At 38.6% G+C, this 26,405-nt stretch overlaps 1 protein-coding gene across 3 annotated transcripts in view; it reads right to left on the bottom strand.

Moving 5' to 3' along the window:
- LOC122788117 (transcription factor CP2-like) overlaps window positions 1–26,405 on the bottom strand; it is a 343,940-nt gene that overhangs the window by 127,991 nt on the left and 189,544 nt on the right. For all 3 annotated transcript variants that reach the window (XM_044055054.1, XM_044055053.1, XM_044055055.1), the window contains exon 9: window positions 21,891–21,945. In XM_044055054.1, coding sequence (XP_043910989.1) covers window positions 21,891–21,945 — 55 coding nt within the window. The remainder of the gene's footprint in view (window positions 1–21,890; window positions 21,946–26,405) is intronic.

The raw sequence follows: 26,405 nt of genomic DNA on the forward strand, positions 1-26,405 counted from the left end.
GCTCCTTTTTAAGCACAACCTGGATAACTGGATGGGAAATAGAAAATACATCCCTGGGATTCCACCTGTGCCCCTGCTGGACAGGGGCATTGTTGCTGATTTGTCTATACATGGGCTAAACTCTTGACTAGGCTTATAAGGGCCTCAGGGACAATAGCCTAGTAACTTCCTATGATCCTGTGATCCTATTACCTTGGCCAGAAGAGAACTATCAGGATCAAATTTGCTCTATCTTCTCTTGCTTTTAGAAGGACTTTTGGTATCGAGGGAATGCAGAAACCATGCAGGTATCTCTTGTTCCATTGCACTGAAAACTCATTCACTCACTTGACTGACCTGTATGAGTATCTGGAACAAGATTTCTTCAGTGGTGAAGCAAACTGGTCTGCATCTAGGACCCCCCCCCCATTTACTGTCAGCCTGTGGAGGATTTTAGTATCCAACTTCCATTTGTAGCAGTTGGATATGGGCCTTCTCAACTGTTCTGGGAAGGAGGTGGGGGCGGAAAAAATGTAAAAAGCTTGAAGGTGAAGTTTTGCAGAGTGGCTATATTCCAGTCTGTCACAGCCGTTCTTGTTAAGAATTAATTCAGTATTTTTATTTGATGTACCATGTCTGTGGTATTGTTTGCAACCACTATGAGGATGCCTGGCCTTCAGGTTGCCTTGAATATGTGTAGGGCCTTAGGGCCTACAGTAGTGCATTTGATACTGATGCTCCACCTTTCCTGTATTTTCAGATTTCATGCATAAGCTCCACATGTCACTTTGGAGCTATATATTATGTGGCTTTAGGAATCACAAATGACATCACTGAGTTCCTGGGTGACCCAGTATTTGAACTCCTTTTAAAAGGAAGATATTATTGGCAAGGCCACATACTGTAGCTAGAGGTAATGCTGCCATAAGTTCATCAGATATCACTGATTCGTCCTGGCTAAGGAAGGAAGAACTGAAGGGTTAACATCTTCAGCCTGATTATCTCTTTTGAAAAACTTGCTTAATTTGGACAAGTCGAGTATGAACCTCTCAGGTTCAGCTGTTCTGAATATCATGAAGAAACATTAAGAGAACCCCATGCTGTGCTCTGCTAGAGAGTCCTGTTTGGGAGTTGTCTGTGAAATGAGGTCCAGGAATAAGCCCATTAAGACCACTTGGTCTGGGGGTGGGCAGTGGAGGAATTTCATGAAGGTTGGGAATACCTTAAACTCAGTTTTGTACCCTGATGCAATCACTTATTTTACATACATAGATCTGTGGTCAGGTCAAACCATCTCTTCTTCAAGAGAGCCAGACTTCCTCCTAGCAGGTAAGAAAGCAGGTGAGTTACAGGAAGATGGAAGGTGGAAGGGCAGATACAGTTAAAACTGGGAGAAACACTCATGGCAGAAGGGATTATTCCTTGTGCCTTACTCTTACTGACTGCCCTGGTCACTACTTACTTTCCACTGGCCTTTCACAAAAAACTTCTGTTTAAATAGCTCCACATGGTATTGTTTTCTATAAAAGGGACACTACTTAGAAAGAAAATTCCTGCTATTTAGGGAAATCAGATGATGGCACAACTGAAAGGGCAGTGGTGTGCAGGTGGCGCTCACAGCATTCCGTCTCACAGAGGTTCGGCTGGGGTGCCTTCCTTGGGGTGCTGCATGTCCTCCTGTCTGCCTATGGGTTTTCTCAGGTGTGCTCCTCCCTCTCGGTTTCCTCCCATCCCAAAGACATGCTGCAATTGTGAATTGGACCTTCTACTTGGGTGTAGAGTGTGTGGTGGTGTGCCTTCTGTGAAGGTTGGTGGGGGCTGGCAACTCGACAACCGTGAAACCCACTGCCATTCATGCGGGTAACACGGACAAGGTCCGCGACCCCCCTAAACTAAAAAAGCCGAAAGAAGAAGAAGAAGATGATGGCACAACTGTTTTGCTGTTTACATTTATCTGAAAACTTCTTGAGAGGGGAAAAAAGTTGCTCTCTAAAGGAACACTGAGTCCTTCCTCATTATCTGAAGAGAACTGGATCCTCGTCCATGTGCATTTCACATCACAGTGCAAGGCACCACTGCTTTGACAGTGCCATCTACAGAGTCATTTCCGCACTTAATTGAGTGCTTAATGACTTTGATGGTAGCCTTAGACAATGTAAGAAGTCTTTGTTTCAGGGCTTCATCTTGGAGCACTTTAATCATGACCTCCATTTGCCTGGTACTGAAGCACGTGCATTTGGCAGTTAATGGGCCTTATTGCCAGTGGGGAGGACGTATACATTTTTCTACCTAAACATCTCCAGGATTTGACTCTTGACTTGTTTGTAAACAATACTATTGGAAGATAACTTGGATTCCTAGTGCATCCAGTGGAATCAACACATGGTCTGTAGCCACGTTTCTGTAGAAGCATTTGAAGTGTTTATCAGTTCTGTAAAACTTTTCTGGCTTCCTGAAAGATAGCAGCTGCATATTCACATATGAAGAGGAATTTATAAAAGGTGTCTTTGAATGCTTGGAGTTTGGATTCAGCTTCAAGGTCTGAGATTCTGATGTGATCTCTGCTCAGTATCTACATGAATTCAAAGCACCTTTTGTGGATGTCTGATAATTCCTTAGACACCCATTTAAAATGCTTTCACATTAAGCAGCTTTATCCAGAGAGAAGGACAGATGAGGAGGCATTTGGGCAGGTGGGAAGGGAAGTGAATTTGACTACTACTGATTACAGTAAATGGTTATGCCAAACATCATTGATCCTAGCAGCAAAATAGAAGCCAGCCTCTGCCACTTCAGTTAGTCTGAATTTAAAAAGGTGTCTTTTGCAATAATTGCACCCTGTATGGGTCAGCAACTTTACTGTAGATTATATGGATGAAATTGCTGTTTACAGCCAGTCATTGTCAAATCCAGCATGTCAGAGAGAGAGAGAGAGAGAGAGAGAGAGAGAGAGATGATGAGCAGGGTTAAGAGGGCCACTATGGCTAAAAATGTCATTTTGGGATAAGAGAAATATTGAATACTGGACACAGGAGAGGGACTGACAGCATACAGTCAGAGCTCAGTAAGGTGGAGGTCTTTAGAAAATGTTGATTACTGCAACCAAGAAAGAGATGAAGTTATGTGCTGACAAAGTAAGGTACTACAGAAAATCTTCCCCTCTCTACAGCATTCTGGTCTCTCTAATCATAAATGCCACTACCAAAAAAAAAAAAAAAAAAAAAAAAAAGCTAGGAAAAATGGTTGTGATTCCAGCTTGTGAGCAAGTTTTTCATAAGCACAAAGGCCTTGAATGGATTTACTGTTCTGCCCAGTCTAGAAAACTAACAAGAGTTTATGGTATACCTAGATGCTTCAGAACATATTTTGAGGGTAATATTAAGCCAGGTCACCCCAAAGGGAGATAACTTTACTGTTATGCATCTCATTGGGGTCTTTGCCTTGATCAAAGTCATACAGAGCAGCAATGAAAGAGTGGGGTTAAGCAGGGCCTCTTAGCAAGAGATTACCTGTTTACGGCAGGAAATTCACTGTTATCTCAGAGCATAATGCATCACTTATCTACACAGGGCAAGTATGTAAAATCATTTGTAAACTGGCCTCTTGTGTTGCAATAATATAATACGACAATCCTGCACAGAACTAGAAATTAGAATTTTAATGTCAGTAGTTTGTTAGAAAAGAAGTTTAATGTGCTACACCATTTTCCCTCCATACACATACTTGTATCCTTAAGCACAAAGACCATGTAAAGATTTTTTCAGCCTACAGAGACCACTTTTATCTTTGCATGTTTGTTTCCTTATTTAATTTGTGGGGCAGCTGGGAAGACACAGTGACATGAAAACTGATGTGTTTAAATCTAGTGTTACAATGAGCTCACACACACCTCTGTTATTTTGGCTCTATGGTACGGAAAAGTAATAACCTGTAACTTTAAAATCATTAGTTTACTTTTCTAGTTTTTCTTCAGTTCTTTGCTTTTATAGTCACATTTTACTTGCACATTTCCCTGTGAATATTACTCTTGTTGGTTGCTTGCAATTAATCATCATAATCATTTTAGTAAAATTCTATTGAAGTCACATTTGGACTTTGTTTTACAGTGATTATTCATGGTAGCATAATTATTACCTCTGAGATACTATATTTTGCAACATTTTTATAAACTGGGGATCTGTTAGTCCGGTGTATAGCTTTTCAATTAAACTGTATGACGGTCCACACCAGAATGAATGACTTTTATAGGAGCAATCATACTGGGCCCAATTTTATCCTTATGGTTATGAGATGTACGAGTACTACATGGCAGGATATCTTCCTCACGGCTTCAAGGTCTGAGATTCTGATGTGATCTCTGCTCAGTATCTACATGGAGTTAGTTTTCATGCTCTCCCAGTCTTCGTGAATTATCCTGGTTTCCTTCCACATTCCCAAAACATGCTGGTTGATTACAGTTATGGGATTCAAACCTCTTCCTCTGCATGTTGGTTGGCAATAACAGGATTCAAACCTCTGCCCATCCCAGTATGTGTGTGCATTGGTTGCATCTCTAGGAGCCCATACCATTTATTGTCTACTTAAACTTTAAATCAGTTTATTGTGTAGATATTTCATTGCATAAAGCCTTTAGTATGACTAGAAAAAACAGAATGTAGACAAGACATAATGTCTGTATTAATGCTGGCCAAGCGTAGTCCTGTCACAATTGACAAATTAAGTGTTAATGCATAAAAGAGAAGTGAAAAAACAGGTTCTCAGGTTTCCAGATATAGGACAGCTAATTTCAAACATCATAAACCTTCCGATGAATACAAAAAGCTTCTACACAATGACCAACTTGGCCAAGGAAAATAAGTAGTGGGCATATGGCACTTAACTCTGCTAGACTAGACTACAGTACTTCTTGTCTGTTTCAGTTACTATTTTTACTTCATTTTAACAGATGCACCACAGGATACAGAGCAAAACTGGCACTCTGCTGCAGAACTCCACCCCCAAAACCTTTTGCGTACTTTTCGTGTATTTTGGTGCATTGCAGGAACACATAAGATGTGGGTAGTTAAAAATATACTGCTGTTGAAATTATTTAATTTTTTTCTTTGTTACTAGGTAACTCAGCTGCTAACTGCTTAGTCTCTCTCTCTCTCTCTCTCTCTGTCTCTCTCACACACACACACACACACACACACACACACACACACACACACACACACACACACACACACACACACACACACACACACACACACACACACACACACACACACACACACACAGACTTACTTTGTTGTTGCAATAGTATTTAAGGCAGAATGCACCTGCAAAGTATATTGCAGTGATTATGCTGTTTTCATATTTCTGGTTTATATTTTACAGACTGAGATAAATTCTTTTAGTAGTTACAGATACATTTTTTCCTAAAATATACTTAAAAGAGTAAATCATCTGAATTTGTCTTTTGTATTACTTGGCAGCTTACAGGCATCATCAGTAATTCTTTCTGCTATATTCTCTTTGCAAAAAAAAATAATAAGGGAGATTTGTTTTGAGGTACAGTATAAATCTACTTTTTTCTCCCCACTCCAGAGATCATGACAAACCTTGCAAGATATCATAAAATGATGACACTCCACCGAACTCACATCCCAAGTCCTAATGAAGGAATCAAGCCTGCCTGAAAGGTTGAGTAAACTGCATAACTGATGTTGGTCTTAATAAAAGCTAATACATCAGATTTGTGTCTTTGTATTTACGGTAGGCACAAGAAGATGAAAGGAATTAAACTATATACCCTTAATATATGGAACATCTTGTTAACAGCTCAGAATCTTAATTCTCTGCATTAACTGCCACAGTTCACCTTCCAGATACTTCGCTGGACTCCTTTAGTATTTACTCACTTTCCACTTTGAAGGTTACATTGCCTCGCTTTCATGCAGTGACTTATCACCTTTTGAGAGAATAAAAACTTCTAGATGTCTTTAGGTGTATTTTCAGAAAATGTCCACTTAATTTTAATTGATGTACACAATAATGTTAGTTTTTTTGTGAAAAGTCTCATCTGTGTGAAGTGGTGATGAATATGTAACCTTTAAAATAAAGTCTGGCAGATTTTCATAAAATGTTAAAGTCGTTCATTTGAATTCAATTTCTGATGAAATGATAATCTTTGTGCATGCCTTTATACCACTCAGACAAGTGGAATAAATGGTCAAACATGCAGCCTATAATTTTCTACAGCTCATGATTGCTGAAGAATTTGTGCTAGGATATATTCTGCATTGACATTTGGTATGGAGGCATCCATGAAAACTTTGCACTTAGAAAGGTTTTTTTTTTTTTTTTTTTTTTGCAAATAAACTTTCATGTCATAACTATACTGAGATGGCACACACAGTCAGAGGTAGGTGAAGAGAAGACTTTTTGGACTACATTTCATTTTCCATGTGTGATATTACATGTGAATGGAAAATTTTCACGCCTTCTGTTTAAACCCAGGATTCAGCATGTAATATGAAAATATTTAAGATGAGGTTTTGTTTGCAGGAAGGGATGACTACTCAGTGGCAGCTGCAATTGAACTGAATAGGTGTACTCCAAGTTCACAAGTTTACAAGTTCAAAAATGCAGAATTATAAATGACAGCATTATGAAGGCGTTGTAAATTTGGTATGCTACTGGCATGTACTGAGTCATGATGGAAAAGTACAAAACCATACTTTGTTTGCTCTCTGACTTCCTTGACCATCAAACTCCACCCAGATGCCTTCCCCACCTGGACATGAGCATCCCACACCACCTTGTGGGAGGGGCTTCTGGAATACCTCAATGGTAGCCTCATCTAATTTGTCTAATGTGGAGGAGCAGGAGGTCAGTTTTTGCTATACAGCTCAACTCCTTCCTAGGTGGCTTACAAAGGCAACTGGATTGTGATGGCCTGCTACACCTTCTCCCCTCTTTTGTGCATATGTACACTTCTTCATATTCACCCCAAATAAGGCAACTAAGTGAAAAGAGCTTGGCAGAACCAAGCACATAACCCCTGGTCCTGTGCTGCATATCTCACTATCTGTCCTCCCTTTGCCAGCTCCTTTATGGCCAGCATACCTCTCAACCTCTTAGATCAAGAATTCTGGACAAAGCCATAAATAAAATTGTCCAAAGGCCCAAAAATGGGGGCAATTTAGAAAGTTGATAGAATAACAGGTTTTGCATTAGCATTAATTTTTTGAAGGTTATGAAGTCCGAAACTCAAATCTCTGTCATTATTTTATTACTTCAGTCTGTAATTATTTACCACTAATTTGACAGAAAAACACAATTTTGTGAAAAACAGACCAATAAATGAGGCCAAAATCTGGACACTCTGTGAAAATCTGTACAGTTGAGAGGTATGTTAAGTGGCAATTTCAGTTAGAAAGGAGTGGAGGCAGGGCTGAGGCTACTTCTGGTGTCTCTGTAAAATTTATTGTATAATTGTGGATGATTGTGTTATTGCTAGAGACATAAATATACAAACTAATGCTACTAGAAATGGTAAGGTGTCTTTATTCAAATGTGATAACCAGTTGTATACTGTAGGTTACAGCAGAAAGCAGAGCTTCAGGAGGAGACATGGATCCTTGCTTGAATGTATTCTAGTAATATGTATATGTAACTTCTTAATGTAGATGTGTTTTGTTTTGTGCATGTACAGAAATTCATTCTTCCATATTTCTGTTTCTTGTACTTGCAGTCTTGCAAAACAATTCTTTGAAATAAAGAGCTGTAATGCGACATACCTTTTGTTGGTGATGTAATCTCTCTCTCTGGACAGGGTTCCATCCCTACATCTAAACCACAAAGACAATCAAAATCTCTTCATCTGGAATCGCAGTTAAAATTGGACCATATCTGCATGATGGTACTGGGTCTTATGGAAGCTGCAGTTCCCACACTGTCTCATGACTGGTGTTCCAATGGACTGAAGTTCGTTAGCCTCATCTGTCAGATCCTATGTGCTGTCTGATGCAGACTTCTAGAGCTTGCAACATCTGTGATGGTGGGTACAACTTCCTTACTTTACACAGGACAGCCCATTTCAAATATCCACTCCCTTGGCTGTGGTCAGCACTGATGCTTCTGCCCTCTAGTGGGGGGAGGGTGCATTATGAGGCACAGATAGCATGTTTTCACAATGTTGAGGCACATGTAGTTGTGGTTATGTTTGCATTAAAAGTTTGTAATTTTCTTTTGCTACTTTTTTCTTGAAAACTGCAAACCAGTAGTTTTCTGTAAGGCTTTTTCTTGAGTATTAATTTTAATTACACTGGTACACCTTCTTCATAATAGGCCTCTACATTTCTGACTCCGTGCCATAACCTCATACTGGTTGCCATATGAGATCAGCATGGTGCTATGAGGGTCAGTGCTGTAAATAAACAATGGTGTGTAGAATGTAAGAACTGGGCACAGAAGGTACAGATGTCCGTGTTGTATAACCAGGCTATGATAATAGCTGGAGATCCTTGGCCCCTGGTAGGTACCATATTGTGCAGTACTATATTCAACATGCTCTTAAGCATGATTCTGCACAGGAATTACCAGTTTAAATTTGTAGTTGTCTTTTTGATAAGGAAGCAGAACAAACTGAGCTACAGAAAAGCTGTACTGTGCTGAGTTAAATGCAATTACTTTTCAAAAATAAAGTCAAAGTCTGTAATTATCATTTCCAGTAAACCCCGTTGCATGTAAAATGTGTAAAATATGTAAATCATACAAGAATTATGCAATTATTTTGTGAAAGGCTATTCCTAAATTAACTGCATTTTCTGTAGAACCATATGGCTGTGAAAACAGGAAGCTTACATTTCAAATGTAAACTAAACAAGAAATTTAGGTCTTGAGATCATCTCAAGTTCAGAGTGCAACTGTTGAGCAGCACTTATTCTTTGCTTTTATTTTGTGTTAATCTTCTACAATTTGCTTAATACTCTCCGAAGTCAGGGCTTGACAGGCTTCCATAAACCATCAACTGATGGTAATATTAGCACCAGATACCTGATAACTAATATTTTTCTTATTGCAATTTGTCTATTTAAACCTTTTATATTGTGCTTCATTGTCCAATTGTATATTTGCTTATATGTTTAACATCCAGAGTGCATTGCTTAATTTTATTTAAGTAAATAACTGTATTTTTCAATTTCAAAAGCTTATAGCAGGTAGTTTATCTACTAGTTTAAGGGTAGGTGCATATCACTGTTGACTTAATCTTTGGCTTCCACCTTTTGAAGGCTAACTGCTTTAGTGACTGCTTTATCAACTATATTATGGTTGTTTTAGTTTAAGACTGAACAGTAATTGTGTTCTTGGCATACTAGATTTGTCTAACTGACAGTGAGTTAAAGAGAGAGAAGGGATACTGACTCTAAAAAGTATCAATAATCCCCTCAAAGGAAACAATGTGTGAGTGTGTGTGTGTGTGTGTGTGTGTGTGTGTGTGTGTGTGTGTGTGTGCGTATGCACAGTTTTAGTTTCTTTTGCTATGGTAGCACTAGAAGGCACTGTGCAGAGAGTGAGGTGGGTGTAATCATGGGAAGTTAATGGTTATAACTCTACTCTGTAGCTGTTCAGTGTAAACTTGTTTGGGTGAGGCATGTGTTGGTCATAATATTAGGTAGCAGTGCCCATTTGCCACAAGGTGTTAAGGCCAACTTCCTCTTGTTTTATTTGTGGGTCAGTGGGGTAGAGATCATAAAACTGTACCTAATGGTGACATTTAAATTGGTGGTAGTAGTGAGCACTGAAAGACTACCCCCCCGGCTGTGACACATAATACATAGTTAAGTAGTCATTACATCATTATGACTAACAGCCAAGGTACACCTATTAATCTCAGTAGTCAGAATATGTAAAGGAAGAGGGTGTGAGAGAATCTGAAAGCTACTACAAAGATGTAGTTAGCATGGATGATTAAGCCTATGAGCTGTTAAACAACTTGATGTAGCCCAGAGTTTGATTCCCTCAGTCTCCTTTTGCCAGTTGTGTGACTCTGAGCAAATCACTTACCCTGACAGAGTTGTGGGATAATTGGGCTAGACTCCTCGATGGTCTTCTGGACCACATGTCTAATAACTACCTACAAACCTAACTAGAAAATGGATAATCCTGTTAGCTTGAAGAATTCTAATTTATTTAGATTTCATGCAGACAGACAGATATACACTCATAAAACACGTTTTAGGAGTTTTTTTTCTGCAGGTGCCACAAAATAATTACCTTTTGGTGCTCAGGAAAGAGATCATCAGCTATTTCCTGTTCGAACCAAGTGTCACATACATTCCTTCTGTCTCATGTACAATACTGTAAACATATGAAGGTAAAAAAAAGTTTATCTACAGTGTGACACTCCATGAGCTTAGAAGGCTACACTTTCAAGAAGAAGGTGGTGAAGCATTTGTTCAATCAAAAGGTTGTACAAAGACAGGAAAATTACTCTGAGAAGTTGATAATAAATGAAAAGAATTATGATCTATTTTCAAAACTATATTGAAATATGAGGGTGTCCAGTAAAAATGAACCAACTGACAGAATAATTAATGAAACCATTCTCAGCGTTGGTGCTTCTGTTGTTTAGTCACATCTGTTATTTTCTCTACACTTGCTAGGCTAGTTCTTCTGTGCCATACGTGGTATTTGGAATGCATCACTGTGCACACAAGCCAGAACCATGCAGCTTATTTGCAAGTTCTGGCAAGGAAAAGCAGTTTAACATCTAATCTAATGCACTGATACCACCTTCATTCTTGGTAAGTTTTAATCTTGGCTGATGGTAGCCTGTGATGCACCTTTATTTCTTGAAGGATACAATACATGCAAGCTAGGCAAAAAAATATCCCTGTGGCAAGTACCAAGTGATATTACTACTGCAACAATGAACAATGTGATGAACATTGCACAATATGGAAATATAGGAAGTAGTTTAGATACATTTTATGACCTCCAATTTTAGGCTTGCTCCCACTTCAGTTCTATTGAGCTGTAATGTCCTTATGACTCATATTCTCTTGTTTAGTGAAGTCCCTATTGACCTCCTTTTGATGATATCAATCATTCCAGTATGGCCCATTAGCGCATTTCCTTCTGCACAACACCTTTGCGCAGAGGATGACCCCCATGGAGACAAGCTTGGTGCCTGTCTGTTTACATGTGCCTTTTACAGTTTCTACCAGCTTTCTTGAGGGGTTGCTCTGCACTGATTATTGCCCACCTGATGGAGAGAGTGAGCTGCCCAACAGCTACTTCTTTCCTTCCTGTTGTAGTTAATTATCTATCCCTCGAGCTGGTAATTAAACTCGGGTTTACCAGTATCACAAGTTGACACCCTCCTCTGGTGACAATGGTCAGTTCGGGTCTATGTTAGAACACCGAACATTTAAAATGTTGAGTGTTCTAATATCGACCCGTTTTCAGCGAATGCTGAAAATATCGAAGAAACAGAAAACCGAATTATTTCCTAGGTTGTCCGTTTCTGTTGCTTCGGTATTTTCAGCGCTCTGGTGGAAAGTTACGGATCAGGTTCAGGTAAGTGTGCGATTGAGTGTGGGTTAGGTATGTGTGCGATTGTGTGGACATGAGAGTTAGGGCAGGTTAGGTGAGTTAGGGTTAGGGCATGGGTTAGGTATGTGTGCGACTGTGTGGACGTGAGGGTTAGGGCAAGTTAGGTGAGGTAGCGGTAGGGCGCTGGTGAGGTGAGTGTGCGATAGTGACGGACCTTAGGCTTAGGGTTTGAGTTAAGGTAAGTGGATAGTTAGTGGTGTGTGTATAGTTTGGTGTAGGGTTAGGTGTAAGAGTTTAGGTGTATATGTGTGGATTGCTGTTTGTTTGGTGTGCTTGTGTTGTGTGTATGTGTTTTGGAACAGCAAATTTTTTCCCTAGGAAAAAATTTGCTGTTCTGAATGTTCGATGTTTAGTATTTTCGATTGGTAGAGTTTGATATTAGAACACTCAACATTTTGAATGTTCGGTGGCAAATTTTTTCCCTAGGAAAAAATTTGCTGTTCTGAATGTTCGATGTTTAGTATTTTCGATTGGTAGAGTTTGATATTAGAACACTCAACATTTTGAATGTTCGGTGTTCTGATATAGACCCATCCGTTCAGTATATGTTACTTTCTATTATTTTTAGGATGATCAGGTTTTTCATTTCAGAGGCAAAGTGTTTAGAATCCATCTCTGATTTATTGACCAAGGACTTATGCTTTTTTTATTGCAACAGCAATTGGCTTGCATCTGTAAAACATTGCAGGAGAGTCAGGAAAGTACAGTTATACGTGCATACTCAACATAAACTGCAGATATTTGAGTAAGAACATTGTTGTAGTGTGATTCATTGCATAACAGATTACAGCAGCAACTAAACATCTGACCACCTGACTAGGGTTATCATATTTGGTTATATGAAAAAGAGGACAAAAAAATATGTGCTGGTATTATACAGGCCAATAAAAAAAAAACAAAGTGGAGGCTGTTTTCCCGGGATTGTAACCGGCTGTGTGGTCACTAATAAGAGTGATGTGAGTACCCAAAGAGTAGGCTTTTTTAGGATATTTAGTGACCTCAGGGTGAGCACAAGACATTTGGAGGAATAGGTATCTTCCTAAACTAGGAAAAGGGACCCATCTCCCATTACATATAAAGCATGCTATTAGTTTTATTCTGAAGGGAGATTTATTTATATATTTACTCATCCTTTGTTTACCAGGTTAGTTCCGCTAGGTTAGTGGCCTTTTTTTCAGGGAAGAATTGAGGAGGTATTTATACTACTAGGGGAAATTTGGCCAGGCCATGTGAGAACTGCTCCTACTCATTTCAGTAGGTGACATTGGGTCTTTTACATCCACCTGAGCTACCACCAACCCAAGCATATGGAGCTTCAGCTTAACATCTCATCCACTGGATGACTCACTCAGGAGTCCAGTACCCTAACCCCCCATTATGCTGTACAGTAGTGTCAGCAAACCATCTTTCTGGTGTGGAAATAGAACCTACATCCTTCTGCATTAAAGCTGAGTGTGCTATCTATTGTGGCACTGATTCTACAGCAGGGATGGATGGAGAGGGTAAGCCTGTAATGCAGCAGTGATTTCACTTGAACAGCTATGATTATGCTGAGTATGCTCATACAGCTGTACTATATTTACTGTAAGGATCACTGCGGCAGTAATATTCATCACATATGGGAGAGCCTGAGCTTATCAGGGCCTCAGCATGGGGCATTCAAAAAGCTCTCCATGGCTGACATGGCAAAAAGTTGCCCATCTCCTTGAAAATACATCCATATTGTAGTGCATAGAAGGGAATGAATGTTGTTGTTGTAGACTCAGCTGCTCTGGAAAGCTGGCCAGTCTTCCTAAAATTCTTGATCATATCCAAGAAGAATGGTAAGTGCTCACCCACACCCAGGTACTGAAGAAGCTTTTCCTGTTATTGCTGAGAAACATGGATAGATTGCTGAGAGTCATTGTATTACTGCTTTAGACATAAAGAAGTCACTGGTGTTATTGGTCACCCTGCCCTTGTGGAAGACAGTATAAGGAAATTTTTGCACATATGAACTTACAACAGTGAGACTTACCTGGCGCATGTGACAGCTACCAAAAAGAAATTTTATAAGAGCAAAGCGTGCCAATTCAGAGAGAAAGAGAGACAGTGAGAGAGAGAATCACATAGTGGAAATGCTCGTTGGTAGTCACAAACCCAAGATTCCCTTTGGAAATTGTTTAAATTGTCTCCCTAGTCAAAGGTGTATTTAAAGGCAAACAAGAAAAGATAGCAGAAAGGTGGACTTGATGCATGAGAACCCATTCTCAAACAGAGTAGTCAGATAGAAGATAGTTTAGTACACTGTGCTCTACTAGGTTGTCTGCCCTTGGATTTCTGCCAGGCTGAGAATCTGGACCTCTTGACTAGGTACAATTTTCTACTGGTCAGCTTTCTGGGTTCTGTCAGGATCCTAAGGACATCTAGAGGAAATTATTTTTTGTTTGAAATCAGAGTTCTTGATTTTTGGCTGCAAGGTATAGGTGCTTTAGATCTGGGTGCAAAAGACACCTAATGCTGCAGTAATAGTCTGCTGGATAAGGGAATGATCCTGTGGGCTTCAATTATCAGTTCCTTGAGAAGAAAAGCCAAGACCGGTTTAGTCACAGAGTGGGTAGTGGAATCCATCTGATTTTGCCAGGAATTGCTTTCTCCTGTACCTTGAGGATCAGAGATAGAGGAGGAATATATAAAAGAGACCTCTATTCTACAGTATGGAGAACACATCCATCATACATGTTCTTCCTCATGGGTAACTTGATCAGAGCTAAGTAATCTGACGGCACACTGATAAAACAAAGAGGTCTGTTGATGGAGTGCCCTAGGACTTTCAGTTCAAGGAAGTCTGTTTCCCTAAGTCTTTATTCATGGAGCTTGGGCACTGGCCTATCAGCTGATACAGTGTGATAGCTCTCAGGCCATCGTAGCTAGCCTGCATCATCAGTAAGAATGGTACACCCTCCCCCTTACTTTGTTTAGATGCCACATAACTGTGTTGTTGCCTACAAACAAGCTGAGGATCCCACAGTATAACACTGTCTTAAACACGTAGAAAATATCCATTCAACAAATGATGTTGAACCATATCTGACTATTACAGTGACATCATGTACATTCACTGACATCCACAGAGGTCACCAGGCAAGTAGGGAACAAGTCTTTCTTAGGCACACACACACACACACACACACACACACACACACACACACACACACACACCCCTATGGACATTTCACAGTTGTCAGGCTCCCTATGTACATTGTTGGGATGTGGTAGGAAATTGAATTACCCAGAGAAAACCCAAGCATAGACAGAAAGGGCAGGCAGACACCCCAACTGAGAATCAAAGTTGACTTCTTAGTGTGAAGCTACAATGCCGCTGTGTCACCTCACCTAGGCCACACAAATAATGGTTAACATTTCTTTGATGCTGATGCATTTGGTTATATTCTTCTAGTTCCAGAACTCTATTTTTATCTGATTACATGTTCACATCCTAAACTAGGTCAGAAGCATCCATTATCAAGGTTGTTTCCCCTTTAAGCTCCACAAAGGGAATTTGTAGGCTGGATTTCCCCTGATTGGTGGTTGAATCATTTTGATAAGGGGAATCACCCCCCCCCCGATGACTGTAGGTGTTGGTACTATGTTGTAAAGGTACCAATGAAGAATCGTCATGTGCAGGCTTGCAATGGGAACCATGATGACTGATGAGGACATATAACCCAGATCTATAGTATGGACTTTTTATTCATGGTTGAAGGCCACAGCCTATAAGATAGATGAAGATGGTGTTTTCCTCTTGGAGTAACATCATATAATCACTGGTGTTCAGAAGCATCCTCAGAAAGAATTGTATTTGGGGTGTGGAAATTGCTGGAGGCTGACAGAGATCCCCAGTTTAGTTAATCAACTGGATTTCTGAAGGTTGGCAGAGATCCCAGCATACCTTTCAACCTCTCAGTGCAAACAATCTGGACAAATCAGTAAATAATGAGAGGACAAATTTTAAATATTTCTCCTATAAACTTAGAAAGTATTTGGAATGACATATTTTGTTTTATTATGTATTTTCTGAAGGATATGAAGTCTGAAACTCAAACATCTGTCATTATTTAGTATTATTTAGTGACTTCAATCCTCAATGATTTACTAGAAAACTACACATTTTATGAGGAACAGACCAAAATAATAGGCTAACATCTGGACAGTCAGTGAAAACCTGGACAGTGCAGCTAATCAACTGGATTTCTGGAGGTTGGCAGATTTTGCATTATTATATATTTTCTGAAGGCTATGAGGTTTGAAACACAAACATATGTCATTATTTAGTATTTGTCAGTGACTTCAGTCCTCAATGATTTACCAGAAAACTATTTTATGAGGAACAGACCAAAAATAAGAGGCAAAAATCTGGACATTGTGTGAAAATCTGGATAGTATAGTTAAACAACTGGATTTCTAGAGGTTGGCAGATATCCCCATTCTAGTTAATCACCTGGATTTCTAGAGGCTGACAGAAATCCCCAGTCTAGTTAATCAACTGGATTTCTGGAGGTTGGCAGAGAACCCCATTCTAGTTAATCAACTGGATTTCTGGAGGTTGACCGATAACCCGAGTCTGGTAAATCATTGTATGGTATAGACCAGAGCATGTTTCATCTGCCCCTGCGGCTTTGTTTGGATCAGGCAGTTAACTAAGCACATGTAAATGCGTATTGCCTTTAGTGAAAGATGTGCAGACACTAAGGGTAAGCATTTGGTAAATGCTTTGAGAACAACAAACAGCCCAAAAACTGAAGTCTTGTTTTTCTTTCCAAATCTGTCTAGAATATGGCTTTCCTTAACATTTGTTAAGATAATTTTGTCTGGTGCCAGTTTTGGCCTTCTCATTTAGTCCAAAGAGATGGCAGCCAAATCAGCCACCAGGTACTTGTACAGGTATCATAAAAACTAAATCCAAAGTCCAGACACCAAAAAAATGCCAGTAAAATGTAGAAAAATCAATCCAGGCACCTCCAGGTTCACACTCCTTTATTATGAAACTAAAGATACAGATGAAGTCTCCATTCGCAGAGATGAAAGTGCTTAATTTTTAGTTTCATAATAAAGGAGTGTGAACCTGGCGGTGCCTGGATAATTTTTTTCTACATTTTACTTGTACAGGTATATTTAAGTTTCTCTTTGTTCAGGTAGATATGCCCACGTTATCTTGATGCAGTTGGCTGACAGTCAGACTGCAGTGAGGTGTTTTAAAAGCATCCTTGAACACTTGTATTACAGGAGGAATAGCCACAGGTTTGGGCTTCTTAAACACCAACAATTCTAGGTATTCTCTGTGTCATTCAGAAGACTGTTTTAGTTTCCATTTGAAAAGTTCCCACATTAAATGACGTATTTCCCCAAAGTATACATCCTCTTTGGAGGTCTTGAAAAGAGGGTGTGAAGATATGTGAAGGCTGCCAGTCCAGCTACATAGATTTTTGTAGATAATTCTATGTCAGTGTAAATATGAATATAATCCACAGGCTTGTCCTCCTAAATATAAGAAAACTGTGTTAAATGTTGAACTTCAAAAATGTAACCATGGTGCACTCTGCTGGAAGAAAGCTGGTAAGTCAAGCATTGTATAACTGTTTGATCTCAAAGCTTGGAGACATAATGTCTGGACTGAGGAATTCCTTCTTTTGTTTTGAGACCAAAGTTAATTGCTAGATTTTACATATATATTGTCTTTTATTGCTGTAGCTTCTTGGCCAGGTGCAAGATCATAGAAATGGTAAAACTCTGAGTTTCTGTTAGCCTGGGAACCAGAGATGAATGATGTAATCTAAAATGAGTCAGCAGTGATGTATTATTTTTAAGACTTTCTCAGAGAGAGAGAGAGAGAGAGAGAGAGAGAATCAGAGCATTTTGGATTTTGTCTGAAGAACATCACTCACCAGTACTCTGCCTTTGCTCTATATGTAAGTTTATTTAGAACTGGGATTGCTCTTAGAGTTAGATAGGAATTTAGTTAGATTTAGTCTAGCTGTTTTCTATATTTATGTCAGACTATTCTACAGTATTTAAGCATTTTCCTGTGACTTCTGATCTCTTGACTAGCACTGTGTTGAATTGAGAAGATTTGTCTTGTGTTTTCATTATTTATTAAATATTTTAAACCTTTCAGCTGTCGTTGTTTGTGTAGAGATAATTTAAACTCTAGAGTACGTTGCATGTATATAGTGATACTGTACAAAGCCACTCCAAATAACCCTTGCTGTTCATCACACTTACTAATTGGATAATAATATTACACATTAATAATTGGACACCCTTTTGGTAAGGGCCTTTTTAGTAGATGATAAGAGTAGTTGGTGGCAGTGATTACTACCTTATAACTGGAGAACCTGTGCCAGCCTTACCCAGGAGTGTCTGTGTGTTTGTATATAAACCAAATCTCAAAGTGTGTGTGTGTCAGCTACTTGGGCAGAGACAAGAAGCACTGGTTGGACAGAGAGGGCACTGGAGGGTTTGGCTTGACTACTCAGCTGAGATCTGTACCCTATAGCTGCACCGGTGGGGAGTCTTATTGGGGATCTGGAGAGAAAGGGAGAAACCAGCCCCAGACTGGCTGTGATCTCTGTATGCTCTTAAGGGAAATTTACTTTACTGTGTGTGTATTTGTTATCCTTCCCAATGTGGATGCCCTTCCTTGGTGCTAGTGGTGAGGATTGAGGCTCCTTGATTACTTGGTCAGTGCATGGACACCACAGATGGACACATTGCCATTAAATGCTGAGTTTGTTTGAAAGGCACAGGTTAACATGTCTTCTTCCTCTCTTTTGTCTAAATTGCAAGACAACTCTGGTGATGATTCTCTTCTTTCTGGAATGGAAAGGGGACCATCCCTGAAGTAGTGGGCTCTTCAAGACTTAGTGGTGATATATGGATTCTTGGAAAAGTGGCCTTGTATTCTTTGGTGAATCATCTGTTATCAAAGCTTGAAAAATTGGAGGCAAATGATAGTTGGATTAACGTCACAGCTACAGTGCTTAATTTGTGCATTTGGGGAGGTGTGAGTGCAAATAAGGTAGGAATACCTGATGGAGTAGAGAGGCTTTTAGCTATGCATGAAGCTTGCTGGATAGCGTTATGCACCTGGGACCAGGTGCTTATGACAAAGCATCACAGTTGCAGGAGTCATGGGAAATTTATGACACATTTTTAACATAGTTAGACTCTGAAGGGACATTCAGAGACCTGGTTATATCTTTTGCAGTTGTTGATACCCAGGACTGACCTGCTGGCATAATTTATGGTATAACATCCTAATCCTTAGATCTTTGCAAAACTGATGGCATCACATTGATCTCACATTCTGTGCTTGCAGAAGCTTTGACAGACAATTTCTTATTCATAGTCTTTAGTTTCTTGGAATATCTTGTGACATATGTTAGTAGTGCTTCTCCCAGATAGTCATGGGCAGAAATCCCTTGTCCTACTACTACTATGAGTTTTTTTTTGTATGTGACTAGGAAATGTGATTAAAAAATTCCTGGTGAAAGAACAAACATTACACTTAGAAAATTTAAGTGAAAGTCTATGGGGAAAAACTGAAGGTGATAGCCCTTTAGTCATAAGCACACCTCCTGGTGACTATTCCAGGGAAGACATTAGCAGCAGAAAGTTTTCTACAGTACAGATTCAGTCAGTAGAGATACAGTGCAATGCTGTATGAAATGATTAGGAATGAAAAAAACAATTCTAAATGTGGTACTTTTCCGTTATTGACGCAACACATCTAATCAGCACTTGGAATGTTAGCAAGCAGTTGCGCACTGATGCCGCTGATGTGGGTACACCCTTCACTGTAATTCTAACTGATTGTGACAGAAAACTTCAAACTTTATGAGGAAGGGACCCAAATATTTTTCAAAAACATGGAGATGGTGTGAAAATATGGACAGTTGACAGGTATGCTGATTGCTTACCGAAATGCATATAGAATATCAATAGTAATGGTAATACGCATCATTTAAGAACGCAAAATAGTTAACTTTTCTCTTTTTAAAGTGGAATTTTGAGTAATATGAACTGTTTAAGGCCCCACAGGAGGTCCTTTTCTCCGAAATGAGGCACACTTCAGAGGTCCATGAATAAGTAGAACCACATGCCTGCAACTGGCCCCATGATCTTCCCACGGAAACTCCCGGGGTGTTCCTGGGATCTTCCTTCAGAAATTGGATGTGTCCCAAGCTCTTTCTCTCCCTCTCTCATACAATGATGGTGCGTATATTTGATGTAGCAGTCTGATGAAGTCATGCTCTATTGTAGCTACCGATGATGGCACTTACTGTTTTGTGAACAAATCAGAGTTTTTGGTTAATTCTGTGGGATGTACTTATTTGGTATAACATGTTTTTATACTGTTTTAACATTGGTAATTAGCACATTTATAAAATATATACTTTATTACTTCAGACAAATGTTCTACACAAACATTATTTTGGAAAGTATGCTGCAGTCAACTCCTGCTAACAGTACAGTGTCGTTCATGTGGAGGAAACGAGGCAAAGAAGTGGCACGCCGGTGTAATGCGTGTTGCCCCGATAACGGAAAGTACCCTAAATGTTACATTTATCAGTTCTAGAGTCACTCACCTGGAATCGTACTGACAGACAGACTTGCAAACACTGTGTGCAGCAGAAAAAAATGAAGACGCTGCGGGTACCTCTCCCTTTAATATCATATACCCTACTGACATTCATGACTATGGGGGATGTTGGAAAGTTCTTGACGTCAGGCCAGAGGGTCAGATACCTGTCTTGTGACATAATCACAAATATGATGATGAACCATGCTACAGCAGTGATTATTAAGATAAGCATCTTATTTTTTATGGCTGTTAGAACCATTAATTAAGCTCAGAGTTATATGGTACAGATATGAAAGTACACAAAATTGAGTCTATGTTCTCTGTCTTGACTGGCTAATTAAAATTTTTTCCTTATGTCTGCTATATTGAATAAACAAAATGTAGTAATCCTGCAAAATGCATTTGTCTTGGAATGCTTAACTTGTGTTTATTTTTACATTTTCAGTTGTCTACCCCATTTTCTCTTTAAACTGTTTAAAAGCTTAACTATCTATCTTATAAATGTTAAAGTGGGGGCAGTTTTGATCAGTCCACTTGTCCAGAAAACAGAGAAATTACAAATTAATCTGAATTTGAGGATATAATTCATTACTCTGAGCAGTACATTTTACTTCCAGCTATGGCTGGTGAACTTACATGCTCCTCCAGCCCCAGTTCAAACAGTGTTTAATTATCTCTAATTAATTAATTAATTAATTAATTAATTAACTTTAATTATCCTTACAGCAAAAAACTGAATTTTTTTTTGCAGATGTGTTATGTATAACTTAAGTTATACGGTATAGTCTAGCAAGCAGTTTTTGCTTCCTATGTAAAAATGTGTAGCAATATTGCCATGCAGAAGGGCTTTGCCTGTGACCTGATTTTACTTTTTTTTTCTAGTCTGTTAAGCACTTTTTTACTAATAAGGGAAGTGGGCTTATCCTGATGAACTTTTCAAGAATAAACACAATAACACACAAAAATTATGACGGACAACACAAAACGTAAAATGATTAAAAAGATGCCATTATACAAGGATGAAACCTAAATCAAACAATTCAAACTCTAAATTAAGAAATATGTATCTATAGCAAATATTGTATGAGAATCAAATGAAGAGGTAGCATGTGACAGAATTAGCTGCTAAGAAAGATTTAAGGTGTGAGAAAAAAAGAGATACGCTTAGTTGTTGAACAAATTTGGGTGGGGGTTAGATTATTCTTCTGTTTACAGCCAAGGATGAAGAAAGATGAAACACCCCTAGAAAGGTTGAGAAGGGAAGATGAAAAGAGAGTTTGTGGAAGAGTATGACAGACCCAGTGCTCTTGTGAAATTAGCAGAGAATACAAAAGTGTTGGGTAGTAATTTTGCATAAAGATTGGGTAGTACGCCAGGAATACTACTTTGCAGATGAGGAAACAAAAACAGCCATTGTAAAAGTAATTAAGCTATGTGAGCAGCCGCATTACCTAGTAAAGTTTAGTAATTCTTATGAAAGTGAAATCACACACCTTGCTTAAAAGTAAGTTGGGGTCAATAACTAAGCTCGAAGAATATTACCTTCTAGGTTGCCCGTTTCCTTATTGAAAGGGTGTTGCATTAAGCACATTGACCAGTAGAGGGCAGCCTCATTAAACACTCTTTGCAGTGAAGTAAAAACATGATAAAATAGAAAATGAATTTAGTTTTAAAAAACACTTACCTCTCCTGAGGTTTGGGCTGAAGCATTTGATAGATGAGTTGGTGATGAACAAACTCTAGATTAATAAATCAGAGTAGCCTTTATTATTAACAACGAACAACAAAGATAGCAAAAAAAAAAAAAAATAGCTGAAATTATACAAGTAGGTGAGTAGATGACATGGGAAAACGACTACTGACACTATTTATATCCATTCATTTTCAAAATAATTGAATAAAAAACTTTGAATGGCCAGTGGCATAAACACTGCAATATCACAAGTGCATTTGTAGACTTATACGGCTTTCATTTTACCCATGGCAAATGCTGCTCTTCTATGGACAAAGCAGCCATACCTGTTATGTAGTAAACTATTGACTGGTAATTGCTTATTTTGGTTTAGGCTGGACCTTGTTACTTGAATGATACAATGTTTCCAGCTACAGCTGGTGAATTATTTCTTATTTTGACACAGTGTTGCTCACATGTTAACAAATAAGTGTCTGATTCTAAAAGACTTGCTCTCAGTTTAAGTGACCGCTTACAGCAAGAGCAGGCTGAGAGTATATGTTTTGGAAACGGGTCCCTGTAGTAATCCTGTTTATAAATAGGCCTTCACTGAACTAAGTCACTTACACTGAGTGCAGGTCTTTCGGAATCAGGACATTGAGAGCAACTATTTTGAAATCTGGCCCATGGAATTACTCCTTTAATAAGTATAGAATGATATTTCAACATTTTCAGTATCACTTACTTGAGTTATAGTAATGTCCTGTCAGGTTTCTTCCAGGTATGAGAAAATTTTAATAAGGAATTTCTTACCAGTATATAGCAGACATTGTGGTGTGATGTATATATTGTAGTGGTGCCATATTATTTTATACAATATGCACAGATACACACACACACGCACACACACACACACACACACGGCCAGCAAGGAAGAACTTTGGAATCAGAGGGCAAAAGTTTTACTTGAATCCATGTTTTTTTTTTATTTTATACATCCCTGTACCACCTTGCCTTGCTCCAGTTACCATACAGACCCATTCATTCTCCTAAAAAACCATAAAAAAAAAAGGGCTAACACACCAAAAATCCAAACTAATAGCCAAAGAAATGGTGTGTATGTGATGCCATCACCACTGAAGTTTCGATGGAAGAGTTTTTATCCAGTATTTTGCTGTTCCCATTCAATGTCCTATTATCCCTGGTTGTGACCAGGCTTTAGGACTGAGAGGTGAACACCAGGTGGTCCTGCCATGTACAGCAACTGCAGACTTTTCTTGATAATGTCTATAGCCTATATATTGGTCGATGACATGGACTATAATGCCACAGGAGGTCCTACTGTGCTCTCTCTTGGAAAAGAACACCTACATAATCATGCCCAGAGGGGTACTTAGCATGTTTATGGTCTTCCAAAACCAGGTACATGTCCCAGCAGCATTACCTGTATGCCTCACAGCCCAGGTACTGCTTAATGTCAATATTACAGAGATCCAGACTACCTGTTTCATCCCAGAATGTGTAAGCCAATGTCAGTTACTCACTCCTTTCTCCTTCACAGGCACATCCCAAGCCTGAGTCAGTAGTTGATTTCATGTCACCTGGTTCTTGGTCAGGATTTTGTCATTCTGTACCAAACAGCTGAGTGCATTATGCTCTTTTGACATAAAAGTAATATTGTCATGACTGTATAGAAATGAGGAACATACATCTTAAATATTAGTGGTTCTACTAAAAAAATGTAAAGCATCAGGCTGATCCATCCAGCTAACAAACTGGAACAAATAAAATAAATACATTAAATAAATAAATAAATTCACTGAAAGCTGAATATTGGAAGTGGCAAAATGATACAGGAATAAAAAGTTACACAAAGAGAAATTAGTTTGACGTGGACAATCTTGTGCTGTATAATAATGCTGACAGTCAGCTGTATTCATGGAAGATAAACTGAAACAATTTCTCTCATAATATATATCTTTGTGGTGATCTGGATATCTGACTACATTTATCTGCTAGAAACATATTTTGGACAGTAGAAAGTAGACAGCAGACAGTGAGGTTGTCCTCTGTTGCGGAAAGTTTATCAGCATGGCTTTTGATGACCACTTAATGTATGCTTAAAAGGAGCATCTACATGGCAAGAAGCATGAAGGAAGAAGGAGTTGTTATTGTACTATATGCATAAACAGTTTTAAAAAGTAATTACTTAAGCCAGGATTTGAGAAATGATTTGTGGACATTGAACTAAAGTGATAGGTTACTAAAAAAAGCTATCAATTCTCTTAGTCCCTGCTGTCTTTGTTTTGACATTCTACAAAACCTGGATACAAAGTCACAGGGTGGTGGTGATGGCTGGGATGTTTCTATTCTAGCTATACCAGTTGGGGCAATTTATGAGCAATATGGGATCTGGTAATCTGGGAAAGACACTGACTTGTAATGAAGACAAAACACTGGAAGTTATCCCCAACATGTCTACAAGATGTGAGACAAGAACACATTTCATCCATTGTCCCTTCCCCATTCATCTGTCTAAGACTTTTTTCTAAATTTCCTTTTATATAATGAGGAAGGGTACCACAATATAATTTTATCACAATTTATATATTTTCCATATGAGGTTTCTCAATTTTAAGTTTTACTTAAATTTCAGAGCTGCAGTAGAAAGCAAAACAATATGCTGCTGTATTAAAATAGTTTAAACAGCTTCTTTTGCCAGCATATTTAACCCACTGGGATATAGCAATCGATACCTGCTTCTAGTGACTGGTTATTTATTAAACTTAAAAGGCGATTTGTAAATCTAAATAAACAGGTAAAGCATTACAACATGTACTGTATTTAGGTTTTAGCACAAATACATTTACCAAGTTGAGGGTGACATACATTTTAAGCAATAAACAACATGAAATGCCTTTGGTTAAATATTTTATAGACACAGATTAGTTGTTGGACACAATAAACTGACAATGAGCATGAACCATGCTTATAGCAAATTTCAGCAGAATTAGATACAAGCATTGAAAGGAAAGAAACAAATTTGTGCTTAAATGTATGTACACTGGCTAACAGAGTATTATTTAATGTTGATGACATGGGGATTTGGAAGCATTGTTTTTATCAAGCAAAAGACAGTTTAAGAATTCAACACTCAAAACAAGAATAAGCACAAACATAGAACATGTTTAAATATTGTTGAGACTGTGTTTGTGTTTGCAAGGGCACTTTGGACGAATGTTGCAAGTACTGTCTTCTTGAATTTGTTGTACTGTACTGCTCTAATGAGTCTGGGCTGCAGTTGTAAAGGGTCTGAACCAGCCATCCACTCAGTAACCAAATAAGAAATAAATATTGTGTTTGTGCACTTGAACAAAAATGCCAGAGAGGTGCTTTTTGATAATAAGAGACTGTGCCATGAAAAAATGACTTGTATTATGGGAGAGTAGTACATAAATGAGGTGTGCAAAGGGGTATGAATTTACTTGCCATAACCAAACAGAGTATATGCTAACAATATCTGAACAAATGTACCTTTATATTTATCCTTAGCATGTGTAACATAACACTGTACATTAACCATCCCATTCAGGTTGGGAGGGTGGCCTAATGGTTAAGGTGTTTGCCTTCCAAATACAAGGTGCAGGGTTTGAGTCTCACAAGGGATAATTGGCTAGGTTTAAAATGGCTTGTAAGGGCAGTTAGCCTAGTACTAATCTATGAACCTATATTATTTGCAGCCTGTGTTTTCTCTTAAGATGAAGAATTTAAACGGCCGCTGTTATCAGAAACTGAGATAAAACACATCTTTGCCTTTTGATGTTTTGCAGTACAGACGCCCCTACAACACTGTAAGTAGCCATTTTTCATTTTCTTCTTTCCCAAAAGGCCCAATGAGGTGACTGTATTGATGAGATTTTGTTTTCAGTTAAGACTTCCCTTCCCAAAATATACAGCATCCCCATTAGATGACTTTTTCCCCATCTCTTCTTTCAGCTGCTCTTTCTATTCACTTAAAATAACATCATGCCAAATTATTGTTTGTTTTACAGTCTGTAGACAGAGTGCTGGTATTTTTTCCACTGACACCTTCTTGTTTATGTTCTTTGTAATATTTTAAACTCTAACGATCATTTTCTTCTTCAACATATACAATATAGTGCTTGAATTATTTGTTTTCTCAATAGTATGTACTAGTTACAGGGACTCCTCATTCACTCCCCTTAGTCAGGGATATCAAGTTTATTGACATTCTGGCTTCAGCAGCTTTCTGATGCTACATGAAGCACTGTGAGTCTTCCAAAACACCAGTTTGTTTAAAGAAATTACTTCTGAAAGATACATTCATTTTGATTAACTACTTTAAAGAAAACATACTGAAACCTAATATCTCCTCTCATAGTATATTTCCTCCTTGTACTGACATGTGTAAATAAAGCATGACAGCCATTTCTCAAATGGTGTAGAGTTTCTGTGATATTCAGGTTCTTCAGGGCACACAATGTTCAGGTTTGGATGAACTCTCAT

Source organism: Protopterus annectens, chromosome 13.part0 (assembly GCF_019279795.1).
Source record: "Protopterus annectens isolate FY-2018-M chromosome 13.part0, PAN1.0, whole genome shotgun sequence".
Classification (NCBI taxonomy): domain Eukaryota; kingdom Metazoa; phylum Chordata; order Ceratodontiformes; family Protopteridae; genus Protopterus; species Protopterus annectens.